Source organism: Aotus nancymaae, unplaced genomic scaffold (assembly GCF_030222135.1).
Source record: "Aotus nancymaae isolate 86718 unplaced genomic scaffold, 86718_ANA_hifiasm-v0.15.2.pri h1tg000059l, whole genome shotgun sequence".
Taxonomy (NCBI): domain Eukaryota; kingdom Metazoa; phylum Chordata; class Mammalia; order Primates; family Aotidae; genus Aotus; species Aotus nancymaae.
Genome location: NW_026988473.1, coordinates 51637378 through 51659565, shown reverse-complemented (window position 1 = coordinate 51659565; position 22188 = coordinate 51637378). Strand labels below are relative to the sequence as shown.

At 52.3% G+C, this 22188-nt stretch overlaps 1 protein-coding gene across 3 annotated transcripts in view; it reads right to left on the bottom strand.

The window, feature by feature from the left end:
• LMO1 (LIM domain only 1) overlaps positions 1-22188 on the bottom strand; it is a 45954-nt gene that overhangs the window by 4605 nt on the left and 19161 nt on the right. For all 3 annotated transcript variants that reach the window (XM_012456393.3, XM_012456391.2, XM_012456392.2), the window contains exon 2: positions 1051-1264. In XM_012456393.3, coding sequence (XP_012311816.1) covers positions 1051-1264 — 214 coding nt within the window. The remainder of the gene's footprint in view (positions 1-1050; positions 1265-22188) is intronic.

Genomic DNA, 22188 nt, shown 5'->3' with positions numbered 1-22188 from the left:
CCTCTCCCCTCCAGCCCTGGCCAGGAGCACCAAGTCACAGATCCTGTTTTACTGCATCACTTTTAAATGCGGATGTTAAAGAGAAGGTGCAGGCAGGTCAGTCAAAGGATCTTTGGGGAAGTGGAGGAGCTTCCACTGATAGCCTCCCTTTCGCAACATGCCCAGACATGGGCAGGGAGAGCCCCGTGAAGCCCTTGCCCCGACCTGTTAATTAATGCAATGGCCCTCCTTCCCCACAAGCCCAGCCACCATCCAGCAGCCTGCGACAGAGCCAAATGCAGGTGCTGGGTCTCAGCCAAGGCCCTGCTTTGTGGCCTCCTTCCAGCCTTGCTGATGTCATAAATGGCCTCAGGGAGGGTTAATTGGGGGAGGTGGCCCCAGGGAATAGGATCCAGGTTGCGGGGAGGGTGAGTGAGAGCTCAGAGGAATGCAAGGCAGGGAAGTCTCGTTCTTTCACCCTTCATGGGGGTGGGGAGTAGTCAACTGAGGCTGGGAGAAGGTTAGGAGCCAAAGGCTCAGAGCCAGTTCCAACCCAGGTCTTCAAGCTCCAGCAGCAGTGGCCTTGCTCCTAGGATATGGCTACCTGCCAGGATCTCTGGGCAAATGGATGCCTGCTCCCAAGGACCACCTGGAAAGGAAGGTTGGGCACTGGGAGATGGGTCAGAAGGAGACTCCATCAGGGAGGAGGGGCCCAGGGAAGTCAGAGCTTCCAACCTGCTTCTCAAAGCCCCTCTGAGGTATCCCCTCCCAGATTCCAAAACAGGTGGGTCAGAAGCACCTGGCCAAGGCAGAGGCAGAGGCAGGCTGGGCCTCAGGAATCTTAACTCAGGGGCCCTGCCCCGGACCTGTGTTGAGCACTGAGTCCAAGAATGTAGAGACCTGGCCTGCCCTCAGGCGACTTCTCAGACAGCTGGGGCAAGCGGCGCAGGGGCAGGACATTCAAGAATGAGGCACACACAGGGTACTGGGTCGAGGGCCAGGGGCACAGTCACACTGGGGCTGAGGATGGGGGCTTTGTGAGCAGGATAAGGGCTTGGGAGGGGGGCCCACCTCAGGTAGTCGCGTCGGCACAGGATGAGGTTGGCCTTGGTGTAGAGGGTGGAGCCCACCTCGCCCAGGCGGCAGTCGCAGCAGGCACACTTGAGGCAGTCTTCGTGCCAGTACTTGTCCAACGCCTTCAGCAGGTAGCGGTCCTTGATCTTGCGGTTACAGCCCGCGCAGCCCTTCTGCTTCCCTTTGGGCTGGACGGAGAGCATCGGCACACCTGCAGATGGATAGACAGACAGCACTGCCGGACGGGCCCCGTAGCTCTGGGCCTCAAGCAATATTCCCCAAGAATGGGGAGCTCACTGCTTTCTGCTGCCTCCTCTAGGTTTGGGGCTCCCAGGAGCCCTTACTTTCTCCCCAATAACCTCCTCCCCTGGCTCTGGGTCCTGCCCTTTGGGCTGCATGGCACAGCCTGTTCCCCTGGCCCTGTGAAGGTCCCTCCGGAGGCCGCTCTGCTCCAAGGCACACACAGACCCCAGGCCTGGCCTCCCTGAGCTGTTCCTCCCCGCCCGGGCCTCAATCCCCTGTTCGGTCTGATCCGGAGTAAGCCTCCCCTTGCAAGGCCACCATCATATCAGCTCTTCCAGCAATGAGCCTAAGAAATGTGGTCTTCTCAGGCCCATAAGGTCCATTAGAACCCCCAGATCTTTTTGCCAACTTGCCTTTCTCAAACTGATAGGCTACAGCCTCTTGTTCTAACCATGTAGAACTGTGGTGGTGTCACGAAGGAAGTGAGATGCCCCTGGAACACTCCCAGGAGGGGACAGCGGCTCTGGGGATCCTGGCAGGTAAGAGGAGGCAGCTGGCGGGCCTGGCCGGGGCTCCCCTTGGGGGTGCTTCAGGCGGTGTCACACCTCACCCGTTCTGGCCTGGGGGAGGGCAGGCTCTGAGCCTCTGGATCCTTCCTCATTCTACCGGGATTAGGATCTCTCAAGGCATCAGCCCCTCCCAGGGCCCATACCGGCTTCCCAACATACACGCAAGCCCCAAGCACAAAGGGCAGGAGCCCAGCATGAGGTTTACCAAGGGGCAGAGCCTCCTGTCTCGCAGGCAAGCACGTGTGCTCACACACACCCCTCACATGCAGGCATGATATGCAGGTGTGGGCACGAAGCGACAGAGGCACAGGCTCCCAGTCCCTCCTCCTGGGACCACAGTGACAGTTGAGAAGTTGGGGACAGATGTACAGTAGCCTGGACATCCATGTGGCCCCGTGAGGCTTGGAGGGAGGTGCAGAGAACCTCGGAAGCCCTGCTTTGTGACTTTGCAGGGCGGGAGCCTGCGGGAGTTGCCTGAGAACCCTTGTCAAGACAGGGAGGGTGTGCATGCTCTGTCCCTGACTCAGGTGCACTGGATGGGGGAGTGGGCTCTGGGCCAGCCCCTCCGGCTTTCCAACACTCCCCCGGAGTCTGTCCTCCCGCTGGCCCCATCCTCTCCAAAGGACCCCCGCTCTCTCCAGGGCTCTGGCCTTCCTCCCATCCCCTGGTATCCCTCCCAGTCCCCGCCGTCCTCGCTGCCCCCAGCCTACAGTCTGAGCAGTTGGGCCGCTTCTCTTCCTTTTGCTTCCTTCCTCCTGGGGCATCAGGGGAGAACCAACCACAAGACGCCTTGGTATCAGAATCCACAGATGTAAGGTCAGAAGAGCCCTCAGAGTTCTTCCAGTCAAATGCTCTCATTCTACAGATGGGGAAACTGAGGCTCAGACAGTTACAGGGGCTTGAGTCAGCACTGGTCAAGCAGCCCCAGGGCTCCTTCCCCTCTCCTGTGCTCGCTCTCAGCCCAGCTGCCTCCTCAGTCTTCTCCTGGACAGGTGAGGCTGGGGAGCAGGCACCCACCCACAGGCTGCAGGGCGCAGGGCCAGTAGGCCCCTCCTCCCCCTCCCTCCAGTCCCCGCAGGGCCTGTCTGTTAGCTGGGAAGTTTGCTGCCTAATTTCCTTAATGCAGCTCTAAAGGTTAATTGGTCTGAGAGCGGGATGGGGCACAGGATGACTGTTCTCAGGCTTGCCTGTGTCTCCTCCGGCAGGGCCCAGCCCGGCACAGAGCTCTGAGAGAGCCCAAGGAGGGCAGCTGGGAAGCAGGTACCCCTGAGAGCTGAACAAGTCCTGGCCTACAGGGAGGCGTGGGGAAATGGGGGAGGGGTTAAAATAGCTGATGGGGACATGAGGGGGCTCCCAGGATAGGACCTGGACCAGGGTAGGGCTCCAAGGGCAGGACCTCATCCCTAGGCCCTGTGCAGGGATCGTGCCGCCAGCAGAGATACACATTCAAAAACCAACTTGGAAAATGCCGGACCAGGCCGCTGATACAGCCCCTAGAAGGCTGATGTTCCTTTGCTCAGCCAGGCTCGCTGCAGGCCTGGCTCCCTTCCCGGTGGCCCTGAGCCACTCCCAGGGCCCTACACTTGGGCTGTTACCAGAGGGTGGGTGAATGGCTGGACCATCCCTACTTGAGATACCCTAGCTCTCTAAATTACAGCCCAAAATGAAGGGAGACCATGAGAGACCCCAGCACTTGAAGCACCAGTCCCACCCTCTCTTCCATCTGCCCTGGCTCTTGGACAAGCTGGTCTTCCAAGCTGGGCCCTAGTATGTTTTCCTGGCTCCCGCAGGGCTGTGAACTACGGCACCAGCCCACAGTCTCTCCACTGGAGAGATGTGGCATCTAGAGGACCCTGCGGAGCCATGAGGGACGAAGCTGCCAGCTGCCTCACGCCCCTCCCTGCTGCCCGTGCCCAGGCTGGCCCTGCACAGGCAGGTTACCTTAAGACCTGGACACTCCTCTTCTGGGTTGTCGAACTGATTGCTGGGCTCTGGAGAACTCTTAAAGAAGCCACACAAGCAGGCTGGGTGCAGTGGCTCAGGCCTATAATCCCAGCACTTTGGGAGGTCGAGGCAGGTGGATCACGAGGTCAGGAGTTCAAGACCAGCCTGAACAACATGGAGAAACCCCATCTCTACTAAAAATACAAAAAATTAGCCGGGTGTGGTGGCATGTGCCTGTAATCCTGGCTATTTCTAGGGATGCTGAGGCAGGAGAATTGCTTGAACCCGGGAGGCAGAGCTCGCAGTGAGCCGAGATAGTGCCATTGCATTCTAATCCAGGCAACAAGAGCAAAACTCCATCTCAAAAAAAAAAAAAATAAAAGAAGCCACACAGCTTCCACCAAAGTGTTCCATGTCCACCGAGACATGGAACACCAGGGTCAGCCTGGTGGAGGAGGCCCCAGAGCATCTAGAGACCTCCCAGTGAGAAAGGCTGGTGTCCTGGGGGAAGCCTGAGCCATGGCGGCCCCGTGGGATGGGGCTGGGACCCGACTGCAGGTTTGCAGTCCTGGGGCTATGGGTCCAGAGCATAACCCCCTAGTTTCTCTGGGCCTAAGTTCCTTCATCTGCCCATAAGAAACATTGAAACAATCCCTTGCTTCTCACAGGAGGTCTGGAGGTCAAACAAAACAGTGGAGACACACTTCCTCATGGGACACCCATGCTGTGTCTGCTCTCACCAGCTGGCCATGGAGACTTAAAACACTCCTGAAAAGGGGAAGGGGCTTTCAGGAGGGGCTCTGCAGTCTGCTCCCCAGATGGAGGGATAAGCTCCCCACAGGGTCTGGGCCCTCCTTCCTGCCCTGCCTCCCCTGGTTCCCACCTAGCCCCCCAGCCAGTCTACCAGCCTGCCCCCTGTGGACACCTCTTCCCTCCCTCCTTCCCCAGCCTGGCTCTGGGACCTGAGCCTCGGGCCATGCACTTTCCATTAAGGAGATAGCATCCCTTTGCTGAAGTCCATTTGGGATCCATTTTAGTGTTATCTAAAAATCAAATCTACATGGTAATCCTTTTAATGTACTCCCGACTTTAGAAAAAAACCGCTTTGCGCTCCTTCAGGAAAGGTTTTAAAGCATTACCCAGTAATTACTACTCACCCATGAAAACACTGATATTTTACAATGGCTGATGTTTGCACCGACGCGCACGCCTGGGCACACACTCAGATGCATGTGCTGCACCCAGCAGAATAAACCGGCCCACTCAACTAGGGGTCACCCGTAAGTCTCAGGATGTGGGGGGAACGACATTCGAGGGGAGACAGGCCGAACTCCAACCCCTACCTCTAGCAGGAGGCAGGGCTGCTGGAGGAAGGAGGCAGTCAGGCTCAGAGAGAAGCCTCTCAGTCTGACTCATCTGGCTGCCAGACACTCACCCTCAGCTCTTTAATCTGGGGAAGAGCCAGACAGTCCAGGTGACAGGGAGGGAATGCTAGAGGTCATCCCACCCCTCCCACTCTCTCCCTCCAGCCAGGAGGAGAAACGTCCTGGTCTTCACATGGACCCCAGAGTAGTCCCCTGGGCCAGACCCAAGTCCCCAGTGACTCTTGCCCACCTGTCCCAGCCCAGCTGCCCCTCAGCTCCAGCATGTGGACTTTCCCAAACTGCCAAGCCCACAGGCTCCTACTCCGGCTTGGATGGCAGCCTGGGGGATGCCTACCCCAGTGAGCTCCTCCAAGGCCAGTCTTCCAGCCCAGAATGTCGACCTCACCCAGCCCCAGGTCACTCCAGGCTCTGCCCTGCAGATCCCCTGCTGGGAGCTACTGTGGCCATCCCCGGCAACTCCACTGGGCATCTTTGGCCCCTGCAGCACGCCAGTGTGTCCTGCTGGGCACTGCTGGCCCTGCTCCCCGCAGGATCCTGGAACATGGCTCCTCTCCCTCCCACAAATGGATCTTGTTTGCTTCTGTCTGGGGCCTTCACTCTGCTACTGCTCCAGGAAGAAACGCCTTTGTCCTGCCCATCCCCACTCTCCCCAAAAGGTCAGAGTCGAGAGCAGGGCTGAGGCTGAGTTCAGACCTTGAAATCACAGAGCCTAGTTTCAAGTCTGGGAACTGCTCCATGGCACTGGGGGCCTGGATGAAAGCTCCCACCTTCCGGCTTTAATATGTGTACTGGGGGTGTGTACTGGGGGCCACAGCGGTCTCTTTCCACTCAGAGTGTGCTAAGGATAGAATGAGGTTATGCTCATCAGGCCCAGGGCGCAGTGAACAGGAGCTGGTTGTAGTATTAGCACTCACCCCAGGATCCCATCCCTGCTCGGACACTTGTTTTTTCTTTTTATTATACTTTAAATTCTATGTGCAGATTGTGCAGGATTGTTAGATAGGTATACACATGCCATGGTGGTTTGCTGCCTCCATCCCCCCATCATCTACCTAGGAGAAATAGGTATTTCTCCTAATCTTTTTCTTTTTTTTTTTTTTTCTGAGACGGAGTCTTGCTCTGTTTCCAGGCTGGAGCGCAGTGGCACAGTCTCAGCTCACTGCAACCTCCACCTCCCAGGCTCAAGTGATCCTTCTGCCTCAGCCTCCCAAGTAGCTGGGACTACAGGCACATGCCACCACACCCGGCTAATTTTTGTATTTTTAGTAGAGACGGGGTTTCACCATGTTGGCCAGGATGGTCTCTATCTCTTGACCTCGTTATCTGCCCGCCTTGGCCTCCCAAAGTGCTGGGATTACAGGTGTGAGCCACCATGCCTGGCCCTAATCTTTTTCTTTTAACTTTTTGTCTCTTGACATAACTTCAAACTTTCAGAACACTTGTAAGAATAGTAGAAAAAATTCCTGTAAGCCCTTCACCCAGATTCATTACATATACCATTTTACCACACTACCTACCTTTCCTATTTTTTTCCTAAATCATTTGAGAGTTGGTTTCAAACAGGAAGCCTCTAGACCCCCAAATACTTTTGATTTGCAGATGCTTTGCTGAAAGCAAGGACATTCTCTTACATAACCACAGTATAATAATCAAAACCAGAAAATTGTCATTGACATATTATTATTATCGAATCTACGGACCTCATTCAGATTTTACCATTCCTTCAAAAATATCTTTTATGGAAAAATCCTGGGCCATGCATCGCATTCAGTTGTCGAGTTTAGTCCACTTACACCTGGAAGAATTCCTAAACCCTTCCTTGTGTTTCAAGGTGATGGCATTTTTGAAGAGTACAGGCCAGTCATTTCATGGAATCTCTCTCAATGTGTTTGTCTGACGCTTTTGGACTGTGTGACCTTAGTTAACGCTTTCTCGGTTTTCCTTTTTGTAAAATGGGTATGAAAACAGCACTCATTTTGGTTATGATGAGGAAGAATGGAGTCAACCTACGTGATGCACTCAGGCCTAAGAACACAGGAAAAAGTTAGCTCTGATTAGTGTCACCTCCTCCACACATGGACAGGACGACCCCAGTCACAGCTCCACCTTGGGTTCCTGAAATAGTGAGACACACTTATTTTGAGGAGCAACCAACTGATTTGATGGTTCTACCATGATTAAAGTCACCCTGGCACTGGCCATAGTCCAGCCCCTCCCAACGGCCAGTCTAGTGGTCATTGAAAGTGTGTATAGAAGGAAGCCACCCCATCTGTCCAACAGGCTGTTCCAGTGACCAGCCACGTGGGAAGCCGCTGTTGTGGCAGCTCAGAGGGTGACAGCTCCAGGGCAGGACCCTCTGGCTGCTCTGGGGAGAGCCCTGGAGGCAGGTGTAGCCTTGAGATATATATGTACATATATGTATATATATATATATATATTTTTTTTTTTTTTTTGAGACAGGGTCTTCCTCTGTCTCCCATGCTGGAGTGTAGTGCTGTGGTCACAGTTCACTGCAGCCTCAACCTCCTGGCTCAAGCGATCCTCCTACCTCAGCCTCCTGAGTCGGTGGGACCACAGGCATGGACCACCACACCAGGCTAATTTTTTGGGGGAGGATTTTTTTTTTTTTTGTAGAGACAAGGTCTCAGCTATGTTGCCCAGCCTGGTCTCTAACTCCTGGGCTCAAGCAATCCTCCCACCTCAACTTCCCAAAGTGCTGGGATTACAGGCGTGAGTCACCATGCGTGGCCCTTGGTATTTCTCATAATCTCTCATCATGCCTCAATACTGGTTCCAAACCAGCACCCAGGCATTCTCTGGCCTGGGCTGGGAAGACTGAGTCGCAGGCCCTGCCCAGAGCCCACACAGCGCAACACAGCTCCTAGAGCAGCTTTGGAGCTTCCCTTTCTCACCATGGGTGCCCCAGCCCTCCTCTGGGGCCAGCAGGGAGCCTGCAGTGGGCAACCTGCAGGGAGATGGCAGCAACAGAACGCCTCCCAGTGGTCTGCCTCCAAGAACCGTACCCACAGCCGCTTACGAGGTAGGTACCATTATGATCCTCATCTCACAATGGGAAAACTGGGGTTCACAAGAAAGCTTGCTAAGTGGTCACAGTTAGTAGGAGACAGAGCTGTCATGTGAACCATGGTGGTCTATATCTAGGGCCCAAGCACTTGGCTCCAGTGCTGTGCTGCAGGGCTGCATGCTGAGGGTGCTGAGACTCAAGCAGACTTCACAGAGATTAGGAGACACGTGGAGAGGATGCAGACTGTCACCACACAGCTGCAGGACACATGCACAGCAGCACACAAATACTTCCTCGTGTCCATGTGATCACACACCTACACTAGGTCCACGTGAGGAGGGACTGTGTCTGTTTTATTCTCCCCACAACAGTTTTATTTCAGTACCCGGCACAGTGCTGGCATAAAGTAGGTGTTCAGTAAGTTGCATGAAAATACACACCCATGCATCTAAGCACACGCATGCATGCGTGTGTGTGTGCATGCGTTTGGGTGCGCTTATGTAAATATACACTTAGGCATAAACGCACACATATGCACAAAGCAGCCACATGCACGTTTAGTCTCTTAAAAGACCACTGTCAAAAAGTGGATAGGAGCTTAGAATCAAGCTCTGCTTTCAACAAAACCTACAAGTTAGAGGCTGAAGATGGAAGGAAATGGAAGAGCATGAACCTCTAGTGTTACCCACATGGACCCACACGGAACATCAGAAATTACCCAGAAGGTCAGTCCCACAGTCCTCATGCCTACTGCAGCTGCCGGAGGTGGGGAGACTCACTTTCTGGGTCCCAGGGGTCTGTGTCCCTGCCACCCGCAAGGTGCCTTGCCCACCAGGACCCACACCCAGGTCTGGGAATTGCAGAGTAGGATCCCAAACCGAGCCTGCCAGCAGCCCCTCCTCAGTGTCAATCCTCTTTAATAAGGAAATTTGAAAGTGTAATCTAATTCTGCAGAATCTCTTTAAATCTCGTTTTCTCAGAAGTAACTTCATTTCGCACGGACACATCCAGCCTTGTGAGAAGGCCTCCATTTCACACCAGTTTTATCTCCACAATTTCTCGTCTCACTGCACTCCTATTCCAGGGCCTTGCCATGCAGCAGGCGAGGCCTGAACTAATAGCATTTCCTACTCATTTGGAATCAAAAGCCAACGAGAACAACTGTTGAAATGCGTGGCTACAGCCACCCAGAGCACGCTCATTACCGCCCCTCTGCACACCCACTCGTAGGCAGCGTGTTCACTGTGGGGATGAGGGAGAGAATCAGGGGCTCCTGAGGCCTCCAGCTCCCCGTTGGGGCAGGGAGAGGAAGGCTGAGAGGCTGAGCTCAGCCCATGGGGTGGTGGTCAGCTCAGTGGAGGAACTGGCGCCTTTGACTCTGGTGCTGCTCACCTCTCAAGGGAGCCTGTGAGAAGAGGCAGGGTAGTGGAGGCCCTGAGACTCTGGGCACCACAGACACACAGCCTTGGCTTGAATTCTGGCTTTGGCACTTCCCAGCTCTGCCTCAATGTACTCACCTGCTAAATGAGGACAACCTACTTTAAAGGATTGAGGATTAAATTGGGTAATGAACATGAAGTACTTATAACAATGTTTGGCATAGTAGAGTGAAGCAATTAGCTGAGAAAATTTAGGTGTACCTTATGACCCAGCAATTATATTCCTAAGTATATGACCAATAGAAATGAGAGCTTATGGCCATCAAAACGGGTGCACAAAAATGTTCATAGACGTTTTCTTCAAAATAGCCCAGTAAAAACAACACAAGTGTTCATCAACAGTAAAACAAGATAAATTATGGTATATTTGTACAACGGAATAGTATGTAGCAATGAAAAAGAATGAATTACTAATACACACTACCTGGAGGAATCCGACAATATAATATTGAATGAAAGGAGCCAGACACAAAAAGGTACATACTGTATAATTCCATTTATATGTAGTTCCCAAACAGGCAAACCTGGTCTGATGTCAGAATAATGGTTACTTGGGGTAAGAGGAGGACATATTACCAACTGAGAGGAGGACGAGGAGCCTGAGGTACTGAAAATGTCCTCTGTCTTGATCTGAGTGTTCATATTGGTGCATCCATGTATAAAAATTCACTGAGCTGAATATTTGAGACTTTGGAGATTTTCCATCTTCAGGCCTCTAACTTGTAGTTAAATATATTTAACTGCATATATTGGATACCCAATTTAAAAAAGGAACTAAGATGGAGATGCCCTCCATCAGAGCGCTGTATGCCTCTTTGCAAACCCTACCTTTTACTCAGCAGTCACCGTGCCAGGTGCTGGGCTAACCATCTTACATTGTTATTTCAGTGAATCTTCACATTAACTCTGATGTACTAAATGATGACCCCCATCTCACAGATGAGAAGACAGTGGCCTGGGAAGTTTCAGGTCATGCAATGCATCTAGAAGGCTGCAGGGCAGTGATTGGACTCCTGGCCTGTCAGACTCCAGAGCTCAAGTTCCCACCCAGCACACGCCCAGATCTTCCCTGAACAGCCTGGATTCTCCTGTGCAGCCTGGATGCCAGATGGTGCTGGGGTGAGGGATAGGGGCCATGCTTAGATCAGGGCCTGGGTTAAGATCAAGAGGAATGACTGTCCATGGGTGGACCATAGGACTTTCCCACACATCTGTTGGTCCTTCAAAAGCTATGACTACTGTGGGGTCTTGAAAGGGCTTCTGGGCAAAGCCAGCAAGGGGACATAGACCAGAAACTAAGTAAAAAGAGGGCACAGGACTGGGAAGGGAGCAGAGGGCCATGAAGAAGCACAGCCAAGATATCTGCATTGCAGCTTTGAGAGGGACAAAGAAGCCTTGAGATGGCACATGTCCTCAGCAGGAGGCTGGGCTGGGGGCTCCAGACCCAGGGCTATAATCGTGGTGGGAGCCTCAACCAACAGCCAAGGGGCGGGGGGAGCAGAGAGGTCCTGGTGACAGGCTCAGCTCAAAGTGAGACATTTGGAGCAGAAGAGGTCCTGGAGAGGAGCCCAGTTCAGGGTGCAAGTCCAGCAATGCTTGACTGCTCTAAGTGCCAAGCCCCTCCTGCACTCTAGAGCCCACCACAGGAGAGAAGGCCTAAGGGAAGCACTGTCCAGTCACGCCCCCAACATCTGCAGCCACTGTAGTCATGTTCATCCAGGTGATAGTAAATGGTGTTACCCCTTTCTGAGTGCCTGCTCTGTACCAGGAATGTATGCTTGTCATGATCCTGAGTGCAGAGAAATCATGCAACTTGCCCAAGGGTAAAGCCACCAGTGGCCGAGCGAGGCTGCAGATCCAGGCTGCTGACCAGGAGGCATCCACGCCCTGCCTGCCATGTCCCTGGCCACAGGCAGCATCACATCATCTTTTCCAGAGTGCACTTGGACCCAATCTGGACCCTGCCAAAAGAAGAAGGCTCTGAAACTCCCCTTGCAGGAATACAAAACACCTCTTGTCAGGGCAAGGTTGGGCTGCTCATCCCCAGAGCCCCCTGCAGAGGGGCCATTTCCTGTGCAGGAGTATGAAGTGGGATGCCTCATATGCTACGTTTTTGCAGTGTGTTTTGGTGAAGAATCTCCTATCCTTAGGAATGCTGCATCTGAAGCCTGAACCCACCATGACATAAAGGGACTGAGGTGTTTCCATATATCCCTCACAGATCCTCCTTGTTGAGGGAAGCTGAACCCAGCACAGCTTGGTTTGGGGCAGTAGCCTTAGGGGACTGTCTTAGTCTGTTCAGGCTGCCAGAACACAATACCCCAGACTGGGTGGCATATAATCAATTGAAATTTATTTCTCACAGTTCTGGAGGCTGGGAAGTCTGAGAGCAAGGCATCCACAGATTCTGTGTCTGGTGAGAATCGCTTCTTGGATCATTAGATGGCCATCTTCATGCTGAATCCTCACATGGCAGAAGGGGCAAGGGAGTTTTCTGGGGTCCCTTTTAAAAGGGCACTAATGTCATTTATGCAGGTTCTGCTCTCATGACCTAATTACCCCCAAAGGCCCCACCTCCTAACACCATCGCATTGGGTGTTGGGATTTCAGCATCAGAATTCTGGGGAGTCACAAATACTCAGATCATAGAGAGCTTGCAGGAAGGCCTGGATGATGCACAGTGATTCTGGAGCACAGTGATTCTGAAACATGGTGATTCTGGAGCACGGTGATTCTGGAGCACAGTGATCCTGGAGCAGGTGTAGATGCTGTCTGCTCTCACAGCCTCACATAATTTTCTGCAGTTCTTTAGTGGGGGAAATCTAGAAACATCAGAAGCTGCGTGTGCTCACTGGAGTTTGTCACTTGGAACGAGGCTTATGTTATCTTTAACGTGCCCTCCTTCTCCAGGATGGGTATAGGCATTTTCTTTCCATTCTTTGGTTGTCTCTAGAAAGTCTCAGACACAGCTCAAAAGCAACAGGTTCAAAACAGGATTCCTGATTTCTTCCCCAAACCTGGCCCCAGTACCCTCACCCCAGACTTCCTCCCTCCCACACATCATCCACCCAGCGCTCCAGCCAGAAACTCAGTGTCATCCTCAGACTTCCATCCTCCTCACCCCTTTCCCTGCCAACTCTTGCCCCCCGTCCCACCTTCCTCCTCCATTTCCACAGCCATCACCGTCTCTTGCCGCACTATCATCAGCATAGTGTTGTGTCTGGTACCCACAGCCCATTCTTCACACAGCAGCTGGAGAGACCACCCAGATAAACCAGGGCAGGTTACTGCTCAACTCAAAACCCTTCCATAACATCCGATGGCCTGAGAATAACAACCGGACTCTCCACCCAGCCTGTAACATCCTCATGTGGTCTGGGGGTCTGCCTCCTTCCCACACTGTGCTCCAGCCACACTCCAAACTCCTTCCTGCCTCAGGGCCTTTGCACATGCTATTACCTTCCCAGAACATCCTTCCCTGCCTCTGCCTCTGCATATACTCAGCTCCTTCTCATCTTCAAGCTTCAGCTTAAATGTCATCTCCTCAGAGAAGCCTTTCTTGACCTCCTTCTTTCCTTATTTAAATGAGCTCCCCCACTTCAGTAATTTCCTTCTGAGTTTTTTTAATCACAATTTGTAATTGTTTTACTTTTCTGTGAGCTTCCAAAAACAAACAAACAAACAAAAAAACAAACAAAGTATGATTGATTGGGTACTCATAAGAACAAAAGCCCCATGAACTGCTCTCGGGCCCTACGTGTCTTGTCTGCTATTGTGTTCCCAGAGTTGAGCCCCACAGCAGTCACTGTTTAGCCGTCAGTTCAAGTCATGCATGAAGAGACTGAATGGAATCTATCCAGATATTACTGGCATGAGTCCGCTGGCCAGAGTGGGCCAATTCACATAAGCAGGGCCCCCAGAGATGGAACCTTAATCAGGCTTGTTGCTGCCTTTGTGCCACGCCCCCTAGGTACCTATAACTATGTGGCCCTAACAAACAAAGCAGATTCAACCGCAGCAGCTCCTGGGTCCTGCCTGCCACAGTCCAGGCTTTTGAGAGGCCATCTCACAGCTCCAGCTGAGGAACCACAGCTCTATGCAAATATAAGCCCTTTATCCCTTAGATAAAAGAGCAGCAAAAACCCATCCTCCAGCCCCTGCCTCCACTGCCTCCCTTTACACATTAATACCCATCTCAGCCCTCAGGGAGTAGCAGGTATCTCTGTAATTCCAGCAGCTCTGGCCGTCACCCATGGCACAGACCTAGCCTCCTTACTCCCTACCTGAGGGTCTTTTTGGCTTACAAAAATAACTACTCTTCCCTGTCAGCATAGTCTGAGTCTCTGGGGGCCAGTGGGAGGAAGTGGCCCCTGAAGTTTGCTACAGAAAAGCCCTAGGCCCAAGCCTTTCTCGATCTGTAGCCTCCACCAACCCCCATCCCATCCTGGGCTGCTGGAGCCAGCCCCTAGGTTCCTTAACAGCTTGAAGCTGCACAGCTGTGGGGATCGGGAAAGAAGCATCTGGAAGCTGTGGTCCCCTGACAGCAACTCAGCTGCTCCCTGGGCACCGGCAAAGCCTACGCCACCCATATAATGAAACGGGGCTCCCAAGAGGCCTGCAATCTCCACAGAGGAGGAGGACATGGACTCTCAAGACGAGTCTCAATTTCACAGCATCAGGGACGTGAGCACCAGCGCGCTGAACCAGAAAACGAGAGTCTGGCAGGAGCTGCAGACACACCGTGAGCACCAGGGGATGGGAGATTAGGGCCCTTCAAAATCAATTTTGAATTCAAACTTTTAAATATGTTCTCCAGGCGCAAAGAGAGGACCCTCCCAGCGAGCTGGGTCTAGCCAGCTGCCGGGTCCTGCTTCCTTCTTGAAGCCCCCAGAGCCCATCTGCTAGCCACTGGGTGAGGGGAGGAAGGGCTGGGGGTTAGGAGGGAGACTCCAGGCCTCACCCCCAGGAGAGGCAAGGATGGGGGCCCCTTCGGCTCTGGCTGAGACAGCACTGTCTCTGGGATGCCTGCCTGAGGCGTTGCCCCGGGGCTTCCTGTTGAGGCCCTGGGGGTTGCTTCAGCCCTTTTTTGCAGACCTGGATAAGAGAGAGATGCTGAAAGCAAGGCCCACATGAGCCAGATCTCTCTTCAGCCCCCCGCACGGCTGAGGAGGCTCAGGGAGCATCTGTGGATGAAGCCGTTTAGAATACGAGCTTTGGAGTCAGACGAGGATCTGTATCCTAGACCAGCCATGGGCTCACAGGGAGAACATCCTTGTTCTGAAGTGAATGTCTCTTCTGGAAACCTGGTGGGAGAACGCCTGCTGTGAGTGTCTGCAGTATGGTTCATGTGAAGTGAGAGTGGTCCGAAGCCCCCAAGTGCAAAGGGAAAGTGTCATCCTGTGTGAGAGTCACAGGGTGGGCTGGCTGCTGGGTAAGCTGGTGTGGCCGCAGGCTTAATTATCCAGAGCAGAGTCTGCAGCCAGGGAGTTGACAGCCACGCTGTCTGTCAGCTGTCAGACCATGTCTGGAGTACAAGAATCATCTGGGCCCTGCACCCAGGTAAGGTGGACAAGGAGGCACAGGGCAGTGGGCCTCACCAAACCAGAACAGACTGATCTAGCCAAACCCTGGAGAGAGCCCCGGGCCTGCAGTAGGAAGGCCCACAGAGCGTGTCCCTGGCAGCCACAGCTGCCGCCCCCACTCCTGCCTGGGTCCCTGTTGAGCCCCATTTGTGACTCCCAGCCTGCCATCAGCTCACAGTGCATGCGTTCCCCATCTCTGGGTGAGGAAGCTGGTCTGTGACAAGACTCCTTTAGATCACTGACCCCAGCCCCAGAGTTTTCCAAACCCCTGGCTAGCTCCCAACTTTAAGCCATACTCCTGACACATAAACATGAACGACTGTGAACCACCCTGTGGACAAGAGACAACAGAATGCAGTCACTGAGGCCTTAAACCTGCAGGAGCTTCACGGAGAGCCCTTTCTGGAACAAGGAGCACTGGGAAAAGAGGCTGGGCTCACCAGACCACATATGGGAGAGGAGGCAGGGACTCCCCAGCCCCTCCCAGCCCCCAGCTTGGGAGTGGGCTGCTGGCTTTGCAAGGAAATTACAACATGGGCCTGGGTAATGCTCCTCTTAGTTACAGCATAAACTGCGGCAATAAAGCGTACCTGGGGAATGTTTAGAGAAAGCACTAATGATTTCTTCCCTAGTGGTTAATAAATTCACTTCCAGATCAATTTGTTCACGATAGAGCCCTGTGAGCGGAACCTGCACGGCGGGCACAGCCGAGTGTGTCTTTTTCAGTATAAATGATTTATTATGATGATTAGCGGCACATAAACAATTTAAAATACAACGCTAATTAGTTTGGGGAAGAAAGGAGGGGAAAAGCCACCCTGCCTCTCTCCCCATTATGTTCTACTTCCCTAAGTGTGTACTTTTTAATTAAATCCAAATGTCACAATAAATTTAAAGTGTTTTATTACCACTCGGGCTAACTGAGGCAGTCATGCAAGCCCCCCTCTCAGGCATCTGCAGCCTGGCCTGGGGGTAAGGGCTGGGGGTACCAGCGGAGCCTGTCCACAAACTCCCAGCATGGCAGATCTCTTGAGCACCCTGGAAACCCCTTGTGGTTTTCAGCAGCCCCAGGTCAGAAAACACTGGGACTTCCCAGGGGACTCTCCACCTTCTGCTCACCTTCCTGGCCAGCCCAAGTGAGGTCTCCTCCTTAAAGCTGCTCTGACCAGCCCAGAAGCCAGCCATTTCTCCCTGATGGTCCCACAGTACCCTGCACCCTCTTCACCCCTCCTCATGTGCCCTCACAGTACCCTGCACCCTCTTCACCCCTCCTCATGTGCCCTATAACCTTCTACCGACTCCTTTGCATGTGCCTGGCCTCATGCGTGGCACTTCATGCACAGCATCTTACCAAGTCCTTGTTGCGGTGCTATAGGTTGTAATTATTGCCTCTATTTTGTGGATGGAGAAACTAAGGCTCAGAGAGGTGGAACAACTTATTTAAAATCACACAGCTAAAAATGGACTTTTGTAACATCCTTTTCCCTCCGATAACATGCTCTGTTTCAGAGCCTACAACTGGCCATGTCTGGGCCCTGCCTTGCTTAGAGACACCTCTGAGGCAGGGGTTCCGGCCAGGGACTTGGACTCTGGTGAGTCTGGGTTCCAATTCAGGCTCCGCCATCGACCCACATTGTGAACTCAGTCAAGTCATTTAGCCTCTCTGAGCTTCAGCTTCCTCATCAGCAAAACTAGAGCAATAACATTCAACTTACAGGGCTGAAGAATGAAAGTACCTAAAGCAAGCAGAAGTCCCTTGCTATCCTTGACATGCTATGCAAGTAGCAATTATTTACAGAAGCCCTTAAGGTGAGCAGAGATCAGTACTAACTCCACTTCATAGATCAGAAACTGAAGGCAGCAGGCAAAAGACTTATCCAAGGTGCCAATCAACCCCAGGAGCTTTCATTCTTCATGGGGGAAGTACTAGGCTAAGGGCAGCCTCCCTTCCAGAAGCTCAGACAACCAAGGATGGCTTCTCTCCTAAGCACTCATGTGCTATTCATTTGAATTTAAAAACAAATATCCCTAAATGTGTAGTTATCCTATGACCCAGTGCGTTAGTCTGCCTGAGGCTGGGTAATTTGTAAAGGAAAGAGGTTTAATTGGCTTACAGTTCTCTAGGCTGTACAAGCATGGCTCCAGCATCTGCTCCTGGTGAGGCCTCAGGAAGCTTCCGATATCACAGAAGGGGAAGGGGAGCGAGCAAGTCACATGGTGAGACCGGGAGCAAGGGAGATGGGGGAGGTGCTGCACTCTTTTAAGCAACCAGATTTTGAGTAAACTGAGCAAGAACTTACTCATCACCAGGTGGGTAGTGCTAAGCCATTCATGAGGGATCCACCCCCATGATCCAGACACCTCCCACCAGGCCCCACCTGCAACACTGGGAATCACAGTTCAACATGAGATTTGGTGTGGGCAAACATCCAAACCATATCACCCAGCAATTCCCCTCCTAAGTATAGCCCCAGGAAAAATGAAAATATAGGTCTTAACAAAAACTTGTACATGAGCATTCCTAGCAGCGTTACTCACAGCAGCCAAAAAACACAAACAACTCAAATGTCCAATGTCCATCAATTGACAAGTGAATAAATGAAACATGGTATGCATACACACACACACACACACACACACACACACACAATGGAATGTGATTTGGCCACAAAAAGAAATGAAGTACTGACATAGGCTGCAACATGGAGGAACCTTGCAAATATGATGCCAGGAAAGAAGCAGATACAATAACCACATATTGCATGATTCCATTTCCATGAAATGTCCAGAATAGGCAAATCTATACAGACAGAAAGTAGTTTAGTGGCTGCCAGGGAGGGAGGAACGGGGAGTGAGTGCTAATGGGCTGAAGGTTATTTTGGGGGTGATAAAAATGTTCTTGAAGTAGATAATGATGATGATTGTACAACTCTGTGAATATACTAAAAACCACTAATGTATATATTTTTAAAAGGTTAATTTTGTGGTATGCAAATGATAAATCAATAAAGCTATTATAGAACAAAACAAACAAAAACAAAATAAATATTCCTTTGAAAACAGGAGAAACTCGTTTATAAAATATTCCATCCTGGGGTCAGGATAGGGGGGCAATAAGCAGTGGCAGCTAGACGCTTCCAGGTGGGGGGACCTGGGAGACCCCATGGCCAGCCTCACAGCAGGTAGGCCCTGGTTACCCCATCCCTCTGCTGGGATGAAAGGGACAGAAGGGCTCTAGAGCACCCCCTTGCCTTCTTTCCCAGACCCCACATCCAGAAATCTGACTCCATTCACTTTTCCAGCCCTGTTCCCCAGGAAACTCAAACCCTACTGGATCCATCACTCTCCTCAGCCCATCTGCTTCCACCACTGCATTATCGTTTTGTCTTCCCAGGTCTCTCTTTGTTGAAATTTCTGCATCCTTCAAGGACTATGCCCTATCTACAAACTGAGCATGCCCATGGTGGAGGGGTCCCTCCCTCTTTCAGGACCTTGAGCTTGTCCTACCTTGGACATCACAAGTACATAATATTATATGCATAATGATACATGCATAACGACATCATATCGAGGACTTCCAGGCCCCCAGGTAGGGTTGGGTAAGGAGTGCTGCCCTCTCCAGGGTCTGTGAGTAGCACCCAGCACAGGGATGTGCCAGCTCAGATCCAGGCCATGAGGCTAGGAAGGAAAGCAATGAAGTTGCCTTTGAAGGGGGAGAGCACCATGCCCAGACTAGGGACAGCACCCTTTGCAGCTAATCTGAGAGGGTGACTCAAAAAGATGAAGCATTCTGGCCAGCAGGGGAAGCTGGGGCCACACTGGGGCAGGGGCACTCGCCTGTCCCAGAGTTGGGAATGAGCAGGAATATACTGAGAGTAGTCACAGCCGCTCAGGCCTCATCTCTGCAGAGGCAGAACAGCCTCCAATACTCCCACATGTGGACAGAACCCTATGGAGGGGACAGGACAGCTCTGGTCACTTGAAAGGAATATCTGGGGTGCCAGATGCAGTGGCTCACACCTGTAATCCCAACACTTCGAGAGGCTGAGACAGACGGATCACGAGGTCAGGAGATGAAGACCATCCTGGCCACCATGGTGAAACCCCATCTCTACTAAAATACAAAAAAATAGGCTGGCGTGGTGGCACTCGCCTGTAGTCCCAACTATTCAGGAGGCTGAGGGAGAAGAATCGTTTGAACCCAGGAGGTAGAGGTTGCAGTGAGCCGAGATCATGTCATTGCACTCCAGCCTGGTGACAGAGCAAGACTCTATCTGAGAATGAAGAGGAGGAGGAGGAGGAGGAGGAGGAGGAGGAGGAGGAGGAGGAGGAGGAGGAGGAGGAGAATAATAATAATAATAATAATAATAATAATAATATCTGGGCCTTGAAGCAAGTGGACACACGCTCATTTTCTAGTCATGTGGCTGGTTCCCTGAGTCTACATGGATGCAATGTGAAATGTTGTCTTGGGAAGCTGCCCCTTAGGGAAACTACCCTTGAATTTCTCTAAATTTCTCTTCCAAAGTTCTCTGAGGCCTAGGGCTGAGAGGACCTCTCAAGGTAAGGGGTGGCAGGAGTGCATGCTGCAAGTGCCCTTCCCTTTATGCAGCCACTGTGTTCTCACCCACAGTTCCTTGAGTGGGCACAGTGCTGCCTGGCTGGCAAAATGCATGGAAACATTTTCTCTCATTTGAGTTCTGTGCAGGGGACAGGAAGGATGTTCTGGGTCTTAACTTATGTGACTACGGCTTGGAAAAGTTGAGTGGTTTGCCCAATACCACACAGCAGTGGGTGGTAGAGCAAGACTTGCCGGAGATCTCACAATCAGAGGACCGCAGAGCAGGACTGAAATCCACAGTCCATGCTTGTTACCTCCCAAGCCAAAAGACAGCTACCCCTACAGCAAGTGGTCAGGTCCTCATGCCGCTGCTGTCGCTTTCAAAGAATTCTAAAGATTTCTCGTTGGCATGTGTCTGAGCTGGTGCTCTTGGGCGTTCTCTCTCCTTGGGAGAGGGAGTCCAAAACCTTTACCTTGGAAGGGGGGGCAGGATTCTTAGTAGGATGGACTACAGGGAGAAGAGTGTGTGCTCTTGAGACAGCATGGAGTGGGCTGGTGGGTCTCCAGGCCCTGGGGAGGCAGGTGGGCATGGTGCCCACGCACCATTATGCAGACACCACTATACAAACAGACCACTATACAGACCACTAAACAGACCACTATACAGACGTCTCCCCTGAGGGGCAGCTAATTGTAGACGCAAGCCCTTAGGCATAGTTCCCAGAACACACGGAGGTGCTCTGCAGCCTCAGACAATTCTGCTCCTCTCTGGACTGATCTTAGTTGAATGTAATTGGGGATGGACTGGATTAGAAACAGGTAAGGGGGACAGGCGCGGTGGCTCACGCTTGTAATCCCAGCACTTTGGGAGGCTGAGGCAGGAGGATCACAAGGTCAGGAGATTGAGACCATCCCAGCTAACACAGTGAAATCCCATCTCTACTAAAAATACAAAAAATTAGCCAGGCATGGTGGCACGTGCCTGTAGTCCCAGCTACTTGGGAGGGAGGCTGAGGCAGGAGAATCACTTGAACCTGGAAGGCGGAGGTTGCAGTGAGCCAAGATCGTGCCACTGCACTCCAGCCTGGTGACAGAGTGAGACTCTATCAGAAAGAAGAGAAAGAGAAAAGAAAGAGAGAGAGAGAAAGAGAGAGAAAAAGAAAGAAGAGAAGAGAAAAGAGAAGAGAAGAGAAGAGAAGAGAAGAGAAGAGAAGAGAAGAGAAGAGAAGAGAAGAGAAGAGAAGAGAGGAGAAGAGAAGAGAAAAAGAAACAGGTAAGAGTAGGGAGACCCTGAGCCACGCCTCTTTCCCAGAATCAGCAGCTTTCATGAAAGCCAGTCGGAGAAAGAACATTGGTCCAGAGTGGGAGGGCCAAGAAACACTTGACAGACAGATCATAGGAGGCCAGAGGAGTCAGGGACTGACCCACAGGTGGCTGGATAGGTCTGGACTTGCTGCCTCCCTGTCCTGGTGACCTCCCACCTGCCTCGGGCCCACGGGCTTTGGCTCCCTCCCTCAGAGCCTAGAAAGCCAGGATCATGAAGCAGCAGAGGGGGAAGTGTAGCGTCAGGGAAGCTTTCAGGCCAAAGCTGGGCTGGGCAAGCAAGGGCCTCAGAGACAAAGCTGGGCAGGGACAGGCTTGCAGCCAGGGACTCTGGTCCACCTTCCCTGGAGCTCAACTCCAGCTCTGGCCACAAGTTCAAGCCCCGCTACGGGGAGCTGAGCAGCTCCAGCCAGGATCTTGACCACCAGGAGACCTCAGATGAGCTCCTATTCCCAAGGCCAGAGCTTCAGCACAGTTTCTCTCCCAGAACTCAACTACCTCCTCTGACCAACCTAGACTCCCATCTGCCCCACCCCACACAGACCCAGACTGCAAGCTCCGTAGGAAACTGAAGGGAGGCAGGCAGGAGTGTGGGGCCGTCTGAAGCTGGAGGGATAGGCAGGGGTCCCTCTGTAACGCTGAAAAAGAACCCCTCCCTCCCCGTAATGTGCTGCTTTCTCTGCCTCTAGTTTTATCCCCCACCCCCATTTGCTTTTCACAGAGTAATCCAAATGGCCTTAATAAAATATAAATTTGAGCCTGAGTCTTGCTTCTACCTAAGCCCATTCAAAGCATTGTTGTACTTTATGTCCTGTTGCACACATGGACATAAAAATGGGAACAACAGACACTGATGGATGACAGGATCCGTCATACCCCGAACCTCAGCATCATGCAATATATCCACGTAACATGTAACAAACCTGCGCGGGCGCCCCCTGAGGATGTAGAGGAACTAGACCTCCTACCTATGGCCTGCAAGATTCTGCACAATGCAGCACTGCCAACCCTGACCACCCCTGCAGCCCCACTGATGATGCCCCAAGCTTAGTTACAGTGGCCTC